We start from the raw sequence: 19,211 nt of genomic DNA on the forward strand, positions 1-19,211 counted from the left end.
AGAGCACTCCTAAGATGGGTAACCCATTGGGAAATTGCTCGTGAGTTCCCAAAAACAAAACTGTGAGGGAATGGTAAGCCCAAAGCGGACAATATCGTGCTACGATGGTGGAACGGGCTCGGGATGTGGTGGGCCGGGGCCGGGATGTGACAAATTGGTATCAGAGCCAATCCCTGGCCGGAAGTGTGCCGATGAGGACGTTGGGCCCCTAAGGGGAGTGGACGTGGGCGCGCGTGACCATATTGTACAACCACTTTGGGCAGCGCATAACGGCGAGTCCGGTCTCTGGCCGGCGTGTGGTCAACAAGTGTGTGTTCGTATCGTCGAGTAGATTGATTTCATATATTTAAACCCTAGGTTTGAGCAAACTATGGGGGTTTTATTTAGGTTTCCGTTATGTGCTTTAATTAATGTTATTTTAGTTATTTCACATATAGGGGAAACTTATCCCGAGGATTTATGAGGCCAAGCTAGGCTCGGGGGCTATGACCCAGCAATGTACTTGTGAGTGGGCAGTTGTTTTATACCTATACATATTTATAGTTTCCATAAATGCGTATTTACTTCACTTTTACGCTTATATTGCCAAGTATCGTTATTGTGATATATATTGTGATAAATGCTGCTATATGGCTGAGATATTACTATCATGACATTCATACATACTTATATACATGCTCATCTTGCTGCACCCTGATGTTAGTACTCGCCCCAGGGTTAGGGCCAGTCCTTCACATGTATGTTCACATTCGCACCATTTGCTCGCCTTGGATCTAAGTTAGGTGCCAGTCCTGTCGGGTAGATTGCATTAGGTAATCCAACTTGTATGTGATGTGCTTCTGCACCAGTCTTCACGTGATCATAGTACTAGAGCATATTGATTACACCCAGTCCTGTTCGTGTCAGAAACTATCTGTTCGAACTTGTGTGTCCACTTAGATGGATGAGCACTTAGTTATACTTGATTATCACATGATTATTATTGTGGCATTTGATACATCATTACCTAGCATATTCCTGGTTACATTATTGCCATAATATTATCAAATTATTGTTTATATACCTGAGTAGTATGTTTTAAGGAAACTATACTTGTTTTATGGCGAGGGGTTAGTATTTTCAAAGTTAAAGGTTTTCTTATAAGCATTGTTTTGCTGACCCACTTAACTTTGTTTTTTGCCCCTCCAGGACCTAGATAACTGTACTCTTTGTGGCACTCGAGGAATCTCGGCAGTTCTGACATTTCCTTCTGTTTAGACGTACGAACTTATCACTATTACGTAATAAGTGTACTTTGGTTGTTTTGACTACTGTTCTGTAGTCTCACTGTCTATTACGCTCTGAATAATTGTATTGGGTTTAACTTACGATTGCGCACTCTTTCACTGTGTAGTTCTAATTAGTTTTAATTTTATTCACTTTTTGCATCGCTTACCCTTATGGTTACATCACCTCACGGTGATGGCCAGTATGCTTTGACCTTTCCAGGTCGGGGTGTGTCAATTTGGTATCAGAGTATAAGTTTAGATAGTCCTGCACTTCCTAGTGTGTTTTAACTTTTGTTTTCTTATGTCAGAACCATGCCACCTCATAGAGAGCCACGTTATCCAGCTGAGAATAACTTTCCAGACTTTGGGTAGTTTGGTGAGGCTATCGCCACTGCTATTCAGTCTTCATTCCATCGTACCCCGAGGAATACTCTGGATATTATATCTCACTTGAAGATTAATGATATCTTTGGTAATGAGGGATCGGAGAAGTTAGAGATATGGTTCGATCATGTGGAGAAGACTTTTCGAGTTATGCACAGGCAGGGTAATCTTTCCCTAGAGAGATGAGTTGAGACAGTGACCTGGTTCTTTCTTAGTATCATCGAAGGTTCACAGACTTATCTCGTTATTGCCCTGAGACTTCTGCTAATCCCCAGGAGATGCTTCGTTTATTTAAGAGGGGAACTTGCAAGAAATGGTGTACTATAGCAACCTCTACTCCATGTGCTACTTACCAGGAGTTCTTCGAGGTCTTGCTTCAGATTAAAGATTCGAAGAATGCTCTTGATGATGAAAATGAGGATATTGGTGGGAATGTACAAAGGTACGGTAACAGGAGGCAATTATCACTTGGCCCGAGAAGGGCTTGACATTTTAAAATGAGTGGAAAGAGCTCTGGATCATCAAGCGGGGGTTATAACTCCGGTACACCTCATAGAGAAGGCAGATCTGTTGGTGGTTCTTATTTTCAGAATGAATGAAACTCTAACAGTTCAGGTGTTCAGTTTTGTCGCAGGTGTAACACCCTCACTATGACGAGTGTAAGAGAGGAATCAGAAGATGTTTCACTTGCGAACAAACAGGGCATATGGCCTATAATTGTCCTCAGAATCAAAAGAATCAACCTACTAATCTACCACCAGCAGTCCCCCTATAGCAGCTTCTAGCAACTGGTAACCGTCAGCAGATAGGCCACGGTGGAGCTTTCCACTACCAAGGGGCGTAGCCCCGAGTCAGGGAGGACCATACCAGTATACACTTGAGGTTCCCTACTGTCAAAGAGGTTATCTGATAGGAGCATATTTATACGACTTATTTAGCTTGTTTTCTTGCATTTTCATAGTTAGTTTCTACTTATTATAATGTTTTAAGCTATTTTCGTGTGTTTGTAGGTCCAAATGACAAAGTTGGCAAGAAAGTGCAATTTAGAGCATTTTGAAGCAGTTTTGGGCCAAGAATGGATAGCACATGCATGGAGCAAGATGGATGGATGAATTTGAAGACTAAAGATGTCAAGGAATGTGCTAAAGAGTTGAAGAAATAAATCCAAGACAAAGAAGATAAGGAATCAGCTCAAAAGAAGGAACATTATCCAAAACTTTATCTTATCCAAACTAACCTTATCTTATCTTATCTTTTCCTAATCTAACCTTATCTTATCTTATCCTGTCCTAATCTAGCCTTATCCTATCTTATCTTATCCAAATCAGTTTGTGCCTTAATTCCAGCCATTTATAAGTGATAATTATGCATTTAAAATACATATTCCAGATTCTAGAACACTTATCCCTTATGTGCCGCATATATGCCTTCTACTTGGTGATTTAGGACTTGTAATCCTTCTCTAAAACCCTTGCCATGTATCCTTGTCCATTTAGGTTCAGAAATAGGTGCTGAAACATCCTTTCTAGAAGGTTAATACCTGTCGTACCTTTCTAACCTAATTCCCCTTGGTTTCTGATTGTTTTAACCCATTCTACTTGGGTTTTGGTTACACTATCCTTCTCCAAACGTACCTATGCCGTGCCTAGCCCTATATATACAACATTATGTCGCACAACTCAGACTACCACCCTCTACCATATTTTCCTACACCACACACCCATATATTCAGATACAATTGAGACAGTTCTTGGAGCCCTTTGCCGTGCCTTGCCATTCAACATTGGATTGCTGGAGCGTTCTTAGGTGTTTTCTATCTTTTATTTTCAATGTCTAATTTAAGTTATTTTTGTTTAATTACGAACATGAGATGAATTCGAACCCATGATTATATGTTTTATATGAATTGATTACATCCAGTTATTGTTTCTTGAGTCTTGAATGTGATTTGCTTATCTGAGTTATTAAAACTTGTTTATGTATGTTGATTGAGGATGCATACTTAGTTTGCATGCATGAACTTGATGCTAGAGTATAAGGGAGTTTCACCTAATTGTTATGAACTTATATTCACAAGTAGTGGAAGTCACTAGTCATGATTGTGTTAAGTAAATCCTTGGCAGGAGTATCATGCTTTTCATAGTTACGAATGCCTTGTCAATGCTTATGATTTTCAAAGAGCTTAATGACCTCTGATATGTTTTTTGTCATACTTTTCATAGTTAGGGGACTTGAGAAAGATAAATTGGTCAGCGTATCCCTTCCAATTTATGCTATCACGGTTAACTTAGGGTGTTGTCATTCATGATATAAAGGAATAATAACTGGAAATTGGTTTGTATGCATATATCATGTGTGGAGAAGGACCCTCTAACTAGCCTTTCATTTTTATCAATTCATCAAATTCTTTTTCTTAAAGTGTTTTATGCAAAGTTTCTATTTTAAGTTTTAAATTCGTCAAAAACAATCCCCCTTTCATTAAATCTTGTTAGTTGAGTCATAATCTGTTTTCTTTTAGACTTTTGAGTCAATTTAAGTCTTATTTTCGTCAAAATCACTTGTTAGGTCTAGAATTGAGTCTTTTTTATTGTTTGTTGCTGTTTTGAGTGTTTTGAGTCAGTTTTAAGTCATAAGAGTCTAGTTTTCTGTTTTAGAGTCTAGTTTAGTGTTTTTGAATCTTATGTGTGTTGATTAGCATCCATAGTTAATCCCCAGTCTAGAACGATCCCTACTTACATCTTTACTACAATTGTCATCAATAGGGTTTAATTTGTGTGTTAAGTTAATTTTCACATCACTATTAGCAGACTCAGGTAGGTTATCCATAGTTCCAGGGAGACTATACGCCGTATCAAGGCGGCGGAGCACAAAAGATGTATACTAGAGGGCAGTATCAGAACCTAGACGTAGCGTCTAGCAGTGAAGGTTCAGGCAGACAGGCAAATCCACCCCAGCAGGGCTGAGGTAATCAGGGTCGAGGAAATCAGACTCAAGCAAACAGGGGTCGTGGAGGCAAACAATAAGTTCAAGGAAGAGTTAACAACATCACCCTTCAGGATGCTCAGGTTAATCTGGACTTGATCATGGGTATGTTGAATGTTCTAGGCCATTTTGCTAAAGTTTTAATTGATTCTGGTGCTACACATTCAGTTATTTCCCATAAGTTTGCTCAAATGACTCAACCACATCCTACTTCACTCAAGTTGGAGTTCTCTATGCCTATAGGTGAAATCTGTTATGTTAGTTGGGAATATCAAGGATGTCCTATCCTTGTCGAAGATGTAGTCATGTCGGCTAATCTGGTTCATTTGGATATCGTTGATTTTGACGTTATCTTAGGCATTGATTGGTTACACTATAATCGTGCCAGGTTAAACTGTTATGAGAAGGTTGTTACTTTTCATCAACCGGGCATGCCTACTGTTACGTTTGTTGGTGAACGTAGTGGTCTAAAGCACGGAGTTATCATTGCCATGAAGGCGAGACGATTGTTGAGTAAAGGTTGTCAAGGTTACTTAGCTCATGTTGTGCTAGCGGAGGAGACTACTGCATCTATAGAGGACGTTGAAGTAGTTAGGCACTTTCCGGATGTTTTTCCTGAGGAATTACCTGGTTTACCCCGAGATCGTGAAGCGGAGTTCACCATCGATCTACTTCCAGTTACTAATCCTATTTCTCTTACACCTTACCGTATGGATTCTGTAGAGTTAAGGGAACTTAAAACTCAGTTGCAAGAGTTGGTTGATAAGGATTTCATTCAGCCAAGCACTTCCCCATGAGAAGCTCCAGTTCTATTTGTAAGAAAGAAAGATGGAACTTTGGGGTTGTGCATCGATTACAGGCAGTTAAATTAGGTGACGATTAAAAACCGTTATTCGTTACCTCGTATTGATGACCTCTTTGATCAACTCAAAGGTGCTTGTGTGTTCTCGAACATTGACCTGAGGTCTGGTTACTACCAAGTGAAGATCAGAAGCAAGGACATTCCGAAAACAACTTTCAGAACTAGATATGGTCATTACAAGTTCCTAGTGATGCCATTTGGATTGACTAATGCACCAACAGCTTTCATGAACCTGATAAATCGAGTATTCAATCCATATCTCGACAGGTTCATCATTGTTTTCATAGATGACATTTTGGTGTATTAAAAGAACAAAATTGATCATGCCCATCTGCGTGTGGTTCTAAAGACGCTAAGGGCAAATCGGTTGTATGCTAAGTTCAACAAATGTCAGTTTTGGCTGGATTAAGTGTCATTTTTAAGGCACGTGGTATCAGCTTAGGGTGTGCTTGTGGATCCTCAGAAAATAGCAGCTGTGGAAAATTGGGAACAACCTCGGATAGTTATGGAAGTTCAAGGCTTTCCTGGTCTTGCTGGTTATTATCGACGCTTCGTGAAAGACTTTTCGACCATAGCACTACCTCTGACAAAATTGACTAGAAAAGACGTTCCTTTTGTGTAGAGTAGTGAGTGTGAGCAGCGTTTCCAGCAGTTTAAGTATCTTCTCACTCATGCACCTGTCTTAGCATTTCCTAATGATGGTGGGAATATCGAGATCTATAGTGATGTGTCATTGAATGGTCTTGGTTGTGTGTTAATGCAGCATGATAAAGTGATTGCTTGTGTATCGTGGCAGTTAAAGCCCCATGAGAAGAACTATCCTACTCACAATCTCGAGTTGGTAGCGATCATCTTTGCCTTGAAAATCTGGAGGCATTATCTTTATGGGTAAAAGTGTAAGATCTTCACTGATCATAAAAGCGTTAAGTATATCTTGAATCAGCCGAACCTCAATCTTGGGCAGCGGAGGTTAGTAGAGTTACTCAGTGATTATGACTGCACCATTGAGTATCACCCAGGTCATGCCAATTCAGTAGCTAATGCTCTTAGTATGAAGTCTCATGGCCAAATTAATGCTCTTTATGCTAGTTGCGTTCCTCTTTTGACTAACCTAAGATCCACTAAAGTAGCATTGAAAGAGGGTTGTCGAGGGGCCCTAATTGCCAGTTTTCAGGTCACACCGGTTATGTTGGATCGTGTTCTGAAAGCCCAAAGGAATGATACAGAATCTCAAGATTTGATACAGAATCTCAAGATTTGATACAGGCAGTATTAGACGGGAAAAAGAAGGACCTCTGGATTAGAGATCTTGACGACATGCTTATGCAAGGCAAACATATGTATGTACCGAATGTTGAGGAACTGAAGAGAGACATATTGGATGAAGCGTATATTTCTGCTTATGCGATGCATCTAGGGAGCACCAAGATGTATCATACCATCTGACACTTTTATTATTGGCCAGGTATGAAAAGAGAAGTTGCAGAGTATGTTAGTCGTTGTGCAATTTGCCAGCAGGTTAAGGCAGAAAGGAAAAAGCCGTTTGGATTGCTACAACCACTCTCGATACCTCAGTGGAAATGGGAAGATATTACAATGGATTTCGTGTACAAATTACCTCGTACGCAAAGTGGTTACGATGGTATCTGGGTGGTAGTTAATAGACTTACCAAGTCAGTGCACTTCATAGAGAATTACTCATTAAATTAGTTGGCCAAATGTTTCATCTCTGAAGTGGTTAGGTACCACGAAGTCCCAGTTAGTATCATTTTTGACCAGGATCTACGATTTACTTTGAAGTTATAGGTAGCTTTTCGGAAGCTTTGGGATCGAGATTACTCTACAGCACTGCCTATCATCCTCAAACTGATGGGCAGTCAGAGAGAACTATCCAGACTTTGGCAGATATGTTGACATTGCCAGTTCTACAGTTTGGAGACGCTTGGCACAAGCGCTTACCGTTGATAGAGTTCGCATACAACAACTGCTTCCATTCTAGCATTGGTATGGCACCATTTGAAGCATTGTATGGGAAACCGTGTCGTACTCCACTTTGTTGGTTTGAGGTCGATGAGCGGGTTTTAGTGGGCCCTGAGATCATGGATGAGACGGCACACAACATTCAGGTGATAAAGGCTAACCTGAAAGTGGCTCAGGATCGACATAAGAGTATCGTAGATAAACATTCTACCAACAGAGTTTATAAGGTTGGTGATTGGGTATTCTTGAAGTTATCGCCGTGGAAAGGTGTTGTGCGATTTCGAAAGAAAGGGAAGCTCAGCCCTAGGTACATCAAACCGTACCAGATCGTTGAATGAGTCGGTGAAGTTGCTTATCGACTTGCTTTGCCACTAGAGTTGGCGAGAGTGCACAATGTGTTTCATATATCGATGTTACAGAGGTACGTTTCTGATCCGTCACACGTAATCCCTCCTCAGCCACTAAAGATCAATCCAGATTTGACCTATGATGAGGTTCCAGTGACTATCCTTGATTGGAAGGATAAGGTTCTTAGGAACAAGACCGTGCGGATGGTGAAGGTTTTGTGGAGGAACCACTCAGTGGAGGAAGCCACTTGGGAGAGAGAAGAGCGTATGCGAGATTTGTATCCACGTCTGTTTTATGGCTTTGATGGTAGTTAGCATTGAAATTTTGGGGATGAAATTTTTATAAGGGGGTAGATTGTGACGACCTGTCCCTAATTTTCATATGTAATTTCTCCCTGAATATGTAATTTGACAATTATGCCCTTCTTGGCAAGTGATGTGGACTTATTCTTATCTCTTTCCTTTTTATTTCTCGCTATCACATTTAATTGTACACGTTGTTACGGGTGCACGTAAATATTGTCAGTACGAAAATACTATTCTGAATAGATTTTCGATACTCTTTTCTATACAAAAGTCTAAAGTCTATCCCTAGCTTCTACCTAGTCCATCCCGTGCACCCTCCTCCATTATATACTCCTTCACCTATCCTATCTCTCACTCATTTCTATCCCCCAATCAGAAAAGCAACCTCACATCACTCTCTCTCTCTCTTCTCTCTCTCCCTCGCCGAGCTCCTTCTTCCTCTCTGCAACCTTCATAAAAACACACTGAAACTCACAACTGTGACAAACCATCTACACCATTATGTTCATCTCAGTCCCACGATCATAACCATGTCCTTGAAATTTGGTGTAGACGAGTTTTGACTCACCAACTCGGAAGGTCGACTCGACGAGTTCGACATAACGATTTTCAGGCCATTCATGGCTTAGGTAAGCCTCGAGAAACCCTTAAAACCTTCTTTTCACTTCTATAGGTTGATATTGATCTTTTATTTGTGTTTTGAACATTTGGTTTTACCTAGAAAACTCAAGAAGAAGAAGAACCTGCACGTTTTTCAGTCAAGGACCGTGACCACTTGGTCACTTTCAACCCATTTTTTCGGTCACCCTTGACCACATCTGGGCTCCTACTAGATACAAACTTGTTCTCTAAATTCCTAACTTCATAATGGCTTTTGAATCACTAAGTTTGGTTAAGTAACGAGTTAGAAATCAACTCTGGAATTTGGGAAGAAAATTTCAGTTTCTTGAACATTTGCAACTGTGGTCATTTGGCCACTTTCAGGCCAAATGTCTGAACAACACGGACCGTATTCAAACTTTTTGTGAATCGGGATCGATACTTCACATTCCTAACTTTAATTTGGCTTTTGTAGAAGTAAATTTAGTTGAGAATCGAGCTCGTTAGGAGCTCTAGAAGTTGGCAAAAAATCTGCAAAAACTGCAGAAAATAGTGAGGAAGGCAAGTACGCTTGTACTCGTCGGCGCGTGGGCGCGCGTGACGGCACATCCGACATGTGGTCGACACTTGTGTGTTCGTGTCGTCGAGTAGATTGATTTCATATATTTAAACCCTAGGTTTGAGCAAACCATGAGGGTTTTATTTAGGTTTTTGTTATGTGCTTTAATTAATGTTATTTTAGTTATTTCACATATAGGGGAAACTTATCCCGAGGATTTATGAGGCCAAGTTAGGCTTAGGGGCAACGACCCAGCAACGTACTTGTGAGTGGGCAGCTGTTTTATACCTATACATATTTATAGTTTCCATAAATGCGTATTTACTGCACTTTTACGCTTATATTGCCAAGTATCGTTATTGTGATATATATTGTGATAAATGCTGCTTTATGGCTGAGATATTACTGTCATGACATTCATACATACTTATATACATGTTCATCTTGCTGTACCCCGGTGTTAGTACTCGCCCCAAGGCCAGGACCAGTCCTTCACGTGTATGTTCACATCCACACCATTCACTCGCCTTGGATCCAAGTTAGGTGCCAGTCCTGTCGGGTAGATTGCATTAGGCAATCTGACTTGTATGTGATGTGCTTCTGCACCAGTCTTCACGTGATCGTAGTACTAGAGCATATTGATTAACCCAGTCCTGTTCGTGTTAGAAACTATTTGTTCGAACTTGTGTGTTAGCTTAGATGGATGAGCACTTAGTTATACTTGATTTTCACATGATTATTACTGTGGCATTTGATACATCATTACTTCACATATTCGTGGTTATATTACTGCCATAATATTTGCTGACCCACTCAACTTTGTTTTTCGGCCCTTCAGGACCTAGATAGCTGTACTCTTTGTGGTACTCGAGGAATCTCGGCAGTTATAACATTTCCTTCTGTTTAGGCGTACGAACTTATCACTATTATGTAATAAGTGTACTTTGGTTGTTTTGACTACTCTTTTGTAGTCTCATTGTCTATTACGCTCTGAATAATTGTAGTGGGTTCAACTCTCGATTGCACACTCTTTCACTGTTTAGTTCTAATTAGTTTTAATTTTATTCACTTTTGCATCACTTACCCTTATGGTTACGGTCACCTCACGGTGATGGCCAACATGCTTCGACCTTTCCAGGTCGGGGTGGGTCCTGGAATTTATCAGTTAGGATTATGATTTTGAGAATAGTTTATATTATATTGTTGTTCTTTTATATTGATTATTATATAATTTTATATAAGCAAAAAAAATAAACATATAATTTTATGGTACTATTTTCTACTAGCCCACCCAAGAAAAAAATCTTGGCTCCGCCCTTAAGTACAAGTTCATATGACATTTCAAAAATTATCCTTCAATTCAGTGAAAGTACACAACACAATTAATATAAATCTAAACACAAAGCTAGTAGAAAAGAAAAGAGTATCCAATGAATTCTCTTTTCTTGACCAATACTGTTGATTCTCTGATAGATTAGTTCTTCCAACCTTCAACTAATTAACACGTTCTTTCATTTCTATACGCATCATTCACCAATTGCCAAGCAACTTCGCACATACATATTCCGCACACATATATATTTACCATTTGCAACTTAATTATTAACACATATTTCCTTTACATCACATTCATCAACTTAAAACATTGGTCTTCGTTCTCCAATTTAACATGAAGACGGACGAGTGGTCTTTATTGAGCCGCCTTAGGATGGCCGTGAAGAAGGTAAGCTTACTACTAAACCTCAACGTGAATCGCTGGCGAATCGCTTCGGTGATCGGCCGTACTATTTCTGGCGACCACCGGTTGATGAGCTTCAATGACCGCCCGGGGCTGAGAGCGGCGTGTAGCGATGAGAACAGCTCCGAGGAGGACTCAGGGTCCTCTAGGGGATATCTTCAGAGGAACATAATCTATCCATTGGATCAAGATGATATTGACCAAAGAGCAGAGATGTTCATAGCGAATTTCCGTCGCCAACTTCAGGTGGAGAGACAAATTTCGTTGGAGCTTCGGTATTGCAGAGAAAATAGGTTTGACTTGAAGTCTCCTTGATCACTCTGATTGGTGTTAGTGGTGGAGCTAGGCAGTGATTTTTTGCCATGAAGGTCTCCATTGAAATTTTATGATCCTGATAGGAGTTTGTTTTATTTTTTTTATTTTTATTTCCCCTTTTTTATTTTGGGGTCAAGGACAAACAACATACATTTTTTGATACTTTTATTTATTTAAAGTTATGTTACTTTATTTTCATTCTTTGTAATATTTATTCTTTGAACTTAGGAGATATTTTGTAAGGCATTGTTTGGGGATGATATTTGGGATTGATTTGTAAATTGTCTGTATCTTTTAGCTGGATACATAGATATTGTGGCTGATATCAAGTTTGTCATTATAGTTTTTGTACATATTTTGGAGAAAATTTTAAATTTTGAACTGAGGTAGATTATCAATGTAATTACAACCTTATTATTTTCACAAATTGGAGCTCAGATGAATTTATCTTGCAGAAACAGTTTTGCTTAATTAATTGGAAACCATTACTAGACATGTCGATACTAATTAACTGAAAAATACAAAATCCAAGAAACTGAAAAAACCACGGACAATTGGGGGAATCAACGCAACCTATGTGTTCCCAGGAAAAAACAGGACAGCGAGTGAATTATTAAATATAGGTTGCTATCACAACATACAATGTGTTGCACCAAGTCTTGAATCGCGCTTAATGGGAATGATTGGGATTGGGATTGGATACGGCTGATGCAGAAGTGGAGGCAGTACAGTTGTCAAAGCGACTGCCTTGTGTGAGCCTGAGATTACTGCTCACATGATCCGTGACACGCTTAAAGGAATCATGCATTTGCTTGAGTCCTTGCAAGTCAAGATCCTTTATAGGAGGTTTCCACCAGACTTTCTGTTCGCCGCTTCCCCTTTGTCCTTCCAATTGTCGGAGCGCCTTGCGGCACTCTTTCACTACCTCAAGGTGCTCTACCGACTCATTATAGTTCTCTATGGCCTGGAGGATTTTTTCCTGCCGGTAGGCCTCCAGAATAGGTTCCTGCTGGTTATGTAAAAACCGGTTCAATACATAATCAATAGAGGGATTACCGAAGGAATGAGGTTTTCCCATTGGCGAAAACACTAGAATGCCTACTTGTGCACCGCATAACGCCCCTAACTCAGTAGCCTTCTTGTATATTCCTGATCGGCGTTTTGAAAAGACAACTAGACGATCATCTTCCTTTTCTATCCTCTTCATCTCAGTCTTTTGCCTGCCTCTGGTCTTCTTGGCTTCCATAGTTTCCCAAGGTTTTCAACTGATGGACAAAACTCAAGGAAGGGCAAAACAAAAGCTACATACAAGTAACTGGGCCTTTTCCTTGGCTTTCTTTACCTTGATTGGAGATTTTTTCTATAGAAAGAAATTGAATCCGAAGCTAATTCATTGTATTAGTTGACTAAATTAGGTAATATATTTTGTCGATGTAAGTTGTCATTTCCATTTTACACGGACAACCAAATCTAAGTAGAACAAACCATTTGTGTTTGGCACTTTGCATTTGAAGTGCATGCATATCGTATAGTGTGGCGTGGTGCTGTGTGATGTGGGTTTGCATTGCGGTAAACTTCAAAACAAACGACCACGGCCGAGAAAAGAATCTCTCACCCTTGAGTTCTATGGCTTGAAGGCAAGGCTGTTTAAATGTGAAGCTCTCGATCTTGGTTGTTGGGTTTGGCGTCAGAGATAATATTGGTAACGACGAAAGTTTGCCTAACTAAACACAAGATATCGGACAGAGATCTAGACTCCTCCAATTAAAGTTCCATCCCTCATGGATTATGTCCTGCCGATTGTGGAGTAAAAATAATCAAAAAAATTATGGAAGTGACACATTCACTTAAAGGTAAAAATGACAAAATTATCCTCGAGACACACCAGGATTCCCACGCGCATGCAACAGACAATAACGACTCAATCAAGGAAGAGTCAAAGGTGATCAAAATGGTATTTATTCAAAACCCTCCCATCACTCCTCATCAAATCCCCACTCAAAAGGTAACTCCCAATTTTAATTTGGGATTAATTGTCAAGTTAATTGCAAGATATTATTGTTGTAGTTTTGAGCTCCTCTAAGTCCCACATCGGGGAACTCAAGGAAAGTTGAGGTCCTTATATTACTTTAGTCTCCTTTATTAATGATTAGGTGTTGGACCATTTGGAATGGTGATTGAGGCTTGGGTCACTATTTGTGTGGATTAGGCTTGGTGATTATATCATAATATTAATATAAATTAATATTAATTAATCAAGACAAGAGCCTTGGGCCTCCTCAGGTCTATCGAAAATGATCTTTTCTTCTTCTTTCTATTCCGTACAAATATTCAAAGAAAGTAAACACACAAATCAATTCGCTAGAATTCTATAATTCAGTGCGGGTTGTAGAATTAGGTAGTTGTATCCTGGTCGAACAGACAATGTAGAACCACAAGCACAAGAGTGGGACGGAAATACTGTTCGAATGACATAGCTTTAGCGCTAGCCTCTACTGGTTGTAATCAAGTTAGTACCATTTTAATTCTTGTATTTGTTTATGTAATTTCATTATGCATAGCAAGTATTTTTTGTTAATAAAGTATTACAATTTCAAGTTCTGTTATTTTTGTTATTTTATTTATTTTTGAATTGTTCTCCAACAATCTTCGAACAGTATGGAACAATCAGGAACTAGACCTCATTTTGAAAAGCCTGAGAAATGTAAGGGCGGAGACTTCAAAAGATGGTAGTAGAAAATGCTGTTTTATTTGACAACCTTGAATTTGGCTAATGTTCTGCGCGAGGCTGTATCTACTACAGATGGAGAAAATATTTTTTCTGCAGAAACTTTAATGGCTATAGATGCCTGGAATCATAATGATTTCCACTACAGAAACTATATTCTCAATGTATTAGATGATTCGTTGTATGATGTCTATGTGATATGTAAAACAACCAAGGAACTTTGGGAATCACTTGAGAAAAATATAAAACCAAGGATGTTGGTTCAAAGAAATTTGTCATGGGAAAATTTTTGGACTACAAAATGGTGGATTCCAAGTTCGTTGTCTCTCAAACTGAAGATCTCCAGAAAATCATCCATGACATTCATGTTGAAGGGATGGTGATCAATGAGTCTTTCCAAGTGGAGTCCTTTATAGAAAAACTGCCATTTTCTTGGAAAGAGTTCAAGAATTATCTCAAGCACAAACGTAAGGAGATAACCCTTGAGGATCTCATTGTAAGGTTGAGAATAGAGTAAGATAACAGGAAGAATGAGAATGGCCTGGTTTCGAGTATGGAAGCCAAGGCGAATGTTGTTGAAGGAAGTACATCAAAGCGAAGGCCGAAATTCCAGAAAATTAAGAAGAAGGAAAAGCACATTATCCCTGGTGTGAAAGGCAAAGACTTCAAGAAAATTAAGGGAAGTTACTGGGTTTATGGAAAGCAAGGCCATAAGGCTCAAGAATGTCGCCATCGAATGGATCAAGGTCCTAGATATTAAGGCAACAACAACCGCGCAAACCTGATTGAAAACAATGTGGATGCCTTGGCTGCAATGATTTCTGAAATCAACCTTGTATCTGACCACGCTAATTGGTGGATAAATACCGATGCTTTATGGGAAATTAATCCGCATTTGTTATGGCTGGAATAGGGAAATGTGTTCTAAAATTCACTTCTGGAAGGGAATTAACCCTCATTGACGTGATGCATGTCCCTGATATAAGAAAGAATCTTGTTTCTAGTCTTATCCTTAGTAATAAAGGATTCAAACTAGTTTTTAAGTCCAATAAGTTTGTACTAACTAAAGGAGGAATGTTTGTAGGGAAGGGTTACCTTGCTGATGAATTATTCAAACTAAACGTACGTGTGTTGACCCTAAAAACTACCAAGCCTACGTGGTGCGCAGGCCGAGTAATCTATGAGCTAACTACATCCTTCGGTGAATGCGAGGCGTGCCAACTTGTCGGCCGAGCTCGGTCGAGGAGTAAAATTTGTTGATGTTGCGTTGGGTGAGCGGCTGACTTCTGCGTCTTGTGATTGCGGCTAAGGTAGGAACACGTCTCGACCTCTTGGGTTCTCGAACCTAAAGACAAGGCTACTATTCTTACGAAGTTCACGAATCATCGTCGTCGAATTCGGTCACAGTGATGGTATTCGTCAGAGTAAACTCCCGCCGAATCAACAACAAAGTGTAAGGGCACAAATATTCCAAGCGGATATAAGTCTTAATAGTGAACGTGGTTCGACCATCTGAATGTCGAACTCTAAATCCCATTTGAGAGTATCCAATCATAAAATAACCCGGCATGCAATGCACCGAGCTCAGTAAGCTGTAACACCTTACTTCGCCGAGAAGGCTAATGAGATGACCTCAATCAATAAGGATTCGAAAATCCTTCTCGACCAAGACTTGGATGCCAACGGAAAATGCTGCGAGATCAGTTGATTCTACGACGACAGAGTTATCTATGCCGACTAAAGATATCACCGGTTGCTTTCATAGTGCTGTTGATGCCAACGGAAGATGTGTCAGCGAAAAGAGAAAATAAAAAATCTCAAAGTTGTTAAGAGAGTTTGCGCATGGTAGTTGTGTGTTGAATTGGAGAGGGTTGAACAATGCACAGCCTCCTCTATTTATAGCATCAAATACTTCCTAAGTAGAGTTAATCCGAGTAGTTAAACCCTACTCGGATTAGGACTTCTTCTTCTAGTCAAACACCATCTCGAGTAATCCTACTCCCATCAGGATTTTGGACCTAACCTTTCTATCAGGTCGCATTCAAAATGTATCTTGACCTCCTCATCTCACCAGGACTCCTTATCACACTAGGATTTCTGTTAACCGCAGAACTTCCCCCGCCTCTTCTTTATCCAGGCCGTTCATTTTCCTACTAGGATTCAAACGACCCTAACCATGCGGCCCATGAACAAGATGACCCCTAGCAGTTTTTAAATAAATCCTTCCAGGCTGAGAATGATTCTATACTCGGCCTAAACCAATATTTTAGGCCTAAACATTGCCCCCTTGCTTCTGAGGTCTTCGGCCTGAATTCTCTGGTCGAGTTCCAACCTGGAAGAAGCGAATCTAAACCTAAGAATCTGAATACTCTATTTCCATAGCGCATTAATGGAGCATGATTGCATGTCCTTGATCCTGTCAACCAGTCCACCATGTGGCATCTTCTAACCCGACTTCCCTCTAATAATGACGCTTAAAGCGTGTGGCTTACTGAATCATTTCGTTATCACAACCCTATTGCTGAACACAACCACACCACCTTGATCCATGAACGCTCAAACATTGTGCAGACGCCAAAACGTCCTTTCACCATAAATCTTGCTGCCACACGCAATCGTGCGTCCCCTAGAACACGAAATACTCAGTCCTTTCAACCAAATTCCCTGAATGTTCGTAATGATTAGCGAATTCTTCGGTCGATTTTACCCTTTATTTTGAATTTCAAACGTTTGACCTTCTTCCTTTCCACAAGCCTATAAATATCGAAATTTTCCATTTGTACTTTACGCTTTCAAATTCTCTGAAACTTCTTGCCATTGTTATCCAGAAAATCCCCTTTTTTTAGGTCTTCGTCTTCACCCTAACCTAGAAGATTCTTTTCTTTTCATCCCTTCAAACCACTCACGATGGCCTCTTTTATCTCCAAGCTTTCTAAGGAATGTGACCAATGCCAGAAAATCATTAATTGGAGTTCAATCAAGACCATATGTTTTGAAAATGACATGAGCACCCCTCACCAAATTCTTGGTCCTCTTTTCAAAGTGTCGGCGCCACTAACTTTCACCAGACTTCTCAAAGAACACTGCCTATCATCCCTGCTACAAGGATTTGAATGGTCGAAGTGGGATTTGGCAAGGCCTCAAGGCTCTTGGCCCTCAACCACTACAACCTGGGCAGCATGGGTTGTACAAATGGAAAGCCCTAGGCATCTATAACGCCATTCATCTTTCATTTATGGACGTCGTCCTGGACAAGGAGCTCCTCCTAACAGCCTTATGCTTCTGGTGTTCGGCCACCAACACCATGGTCCTCCCTCTCGGTCCCGTTGGTCCTACCATTCTCGATATTACCGCTATTTTTGGGACTTCCCCATCTGGAATCCCAATTGATGATGCCCGCTCTGGGTACCCGTCGAACCTTGACCTGAAGACGCTCTTCGAAAAACGAGCTTGAAGGAAATTTTGTGAAAAACATGTTCATTTAAGCAACATCTATAGCATGTAATTAACAATTAAAAGGCGAAATCATGCTTGTATGCACTTAAAAACAAAACATTAACCATGAAATTCAAAGCCTACTCGATTGGTGAACCTTGACTCAACTTAAAACAACATTTGTTAGTTGAGAAATTATACCTTTGTAGATTCCTCTTTGCATAAGCAAAGGCTAATCACCCAAAGAGAGGGCCTTCATTCCTTGCATCTTAGATCTATGGATTTGGATGGATGAAATGGTTCTCCAAGTTCCCAAAATTGAGAACCTCTAAGTCTTTTCACCAAGGTTGGATTGGAGAAGAAATTAGTGACCTTGGAGTAGTAGGATTGCTAGCTAAACCCTCCAAGGAGGCCGGCCACTTTAGAGAGAAAGGAGAGCTTATGTTCTCATCCTTTCCCCAAAAGAAAACCCTTAATGAATTCTGGCTATAAAGTCATATTTATACCTTAATTCATTGGAGTGGCAAACTTGTAAATAAGTCCAAAACTCACTCCATCTCTAAATGGCCGGCCTTAGGGTATTATTGGGCTAATTGGGCCTTTATGAATCATTATTCATTAAGTTGTCATACAACTTAATTCAATGGGCTTGACGTTCGAAGCCCATTGGGCCTTAATGTTTTTCATACAATATGAAATTCATAAATCACATTTTTGCGTATGCATAAAGGATTCTATTTACGCATTATTTCTTTGGGAGTCAAAGAGTACGTTCTCTTTGAGAAGAGAAACTTCTTAGTCTCACTAGAGTTGTCCTTTTTGATTGAAGTTCATCATCATATGAGAAACTTCCTATCATCTTTTGTCTATATTTAGGGCTTGATATAATCCAATTATATCCTAAAATCTATCAATATAGATTTCCATCCCATGTATATAGACTATGTCTCCCATATACATTCTATCTTCATATAATGTTTTAAAGTCATAACTTTAACAAAGAAGTATTCTTTTCATTTCCAAAATTAATATATATCATATATATATATATATATATATATATATATATATATATTCAAATTTAGGAACATGATTAACTCCCACTAATCTTTTGTAAACCTAGTAAACAAAAGATTCATTTACATCTTTATGAGAAATCAAACGTTTTGATCTTTCTCTCATAAGACGTTTATAGCTCCCACTAGCTTGCTAAGATCCATGATGGTTGGATCTCTACAACTTACATGTCTTGTGATTCATAGTTTTAGACATATATTATCAAGACTATCTTAATAATGGTTTCGGAAACCTATATTATGTCCAAACATTGAATCACCATTTTGTTGTAGCTAGCAATCTTAGAATTAATTGAAAACAAGACTACGTCAAAGATGGTTTCTTCAAGGTCAACCATTCTCTTTGATTGTAGTCACCTTAAGCTACCAATTAGCTATTTAAGGTTTCATTATTTCGGGTCAAATGGTACTTTACCATTTCCTTGAGTATATATCGTATATACACTCAATGTAGTCATAAGGATTTTCATTCTTATTTCTTTCGAATTAAGAGGTGTAACTCTATGACATAGTCATAAAGTTCAAACCATTCAACTGAGACGGTTTATAAATCCTTCTCGACTACCTTGGAGCTTGTGGTATAGGAACTAGGTTGTTATATTTGTTGATCACTATCTTGTTTCTTAAAGAA

The 19,211-nt window shown here is 39.4% G+C and overlaps 1 protein-coding gene and 2 long non-coding RNA genes across 3 annotated transcripts in view; 2 read left to right on the forward strand and 1 right to left on the reverse strand.

Moving 5' to 3' along the window:
* The window catches only part of LOC126596188 (uncharacterized), a 99,746-nt gene that overhangs the window by 14,207 nt on the left and 66,328 nt on the right, over positions 1-19,211 (forward strand). The gene's annotated exons all lie outside the window — the stretch shown is intronic.
* The window catches only part of LOC126596185 (uncharacterized), an 87,841-nt gene continuing 77,387 nt past the window's right edge, over positions 8,758-19,211 (reverse strand). The window contains exon 6 of the long non-coding RNA XR_007613896.1: positions 8,758-8,783. This is a non-coding gene — a long non-coding RNA (uncharacterized LOC126596185). The remainder of the gene's footprint in view (positions 8,784-19,211) is intronic.
* LOC126596183 (uncharacterized) lies at positions 10,873-11,744 on the forward strand. The gene has a single exon (XM_050262699.1). It carries the CDS (start codon positions 10,958-10,960, stop codon positions 11,339-11,341), a length of 384 nt encoding a protein of 127 aa, XP_050118656.1. The 5' UTR covers positions 10,873-10,957; the 3' UTR covers positions 11,342-11,744.

This window comes from Malus sylvestris, chromosome 13 (genome assembly GCF_916048215.2).
Source record: "Malus sylvestris chromosome 13, drMalSylv7.2, whole genome shotgun sequence".
Classification (NCBI taxonomy): Eukaryota; Viridiplantae; Streptophyta; class Magnoliopsida; order Rosales; family Rosaceae; genus Malus; species Malus sylvestris.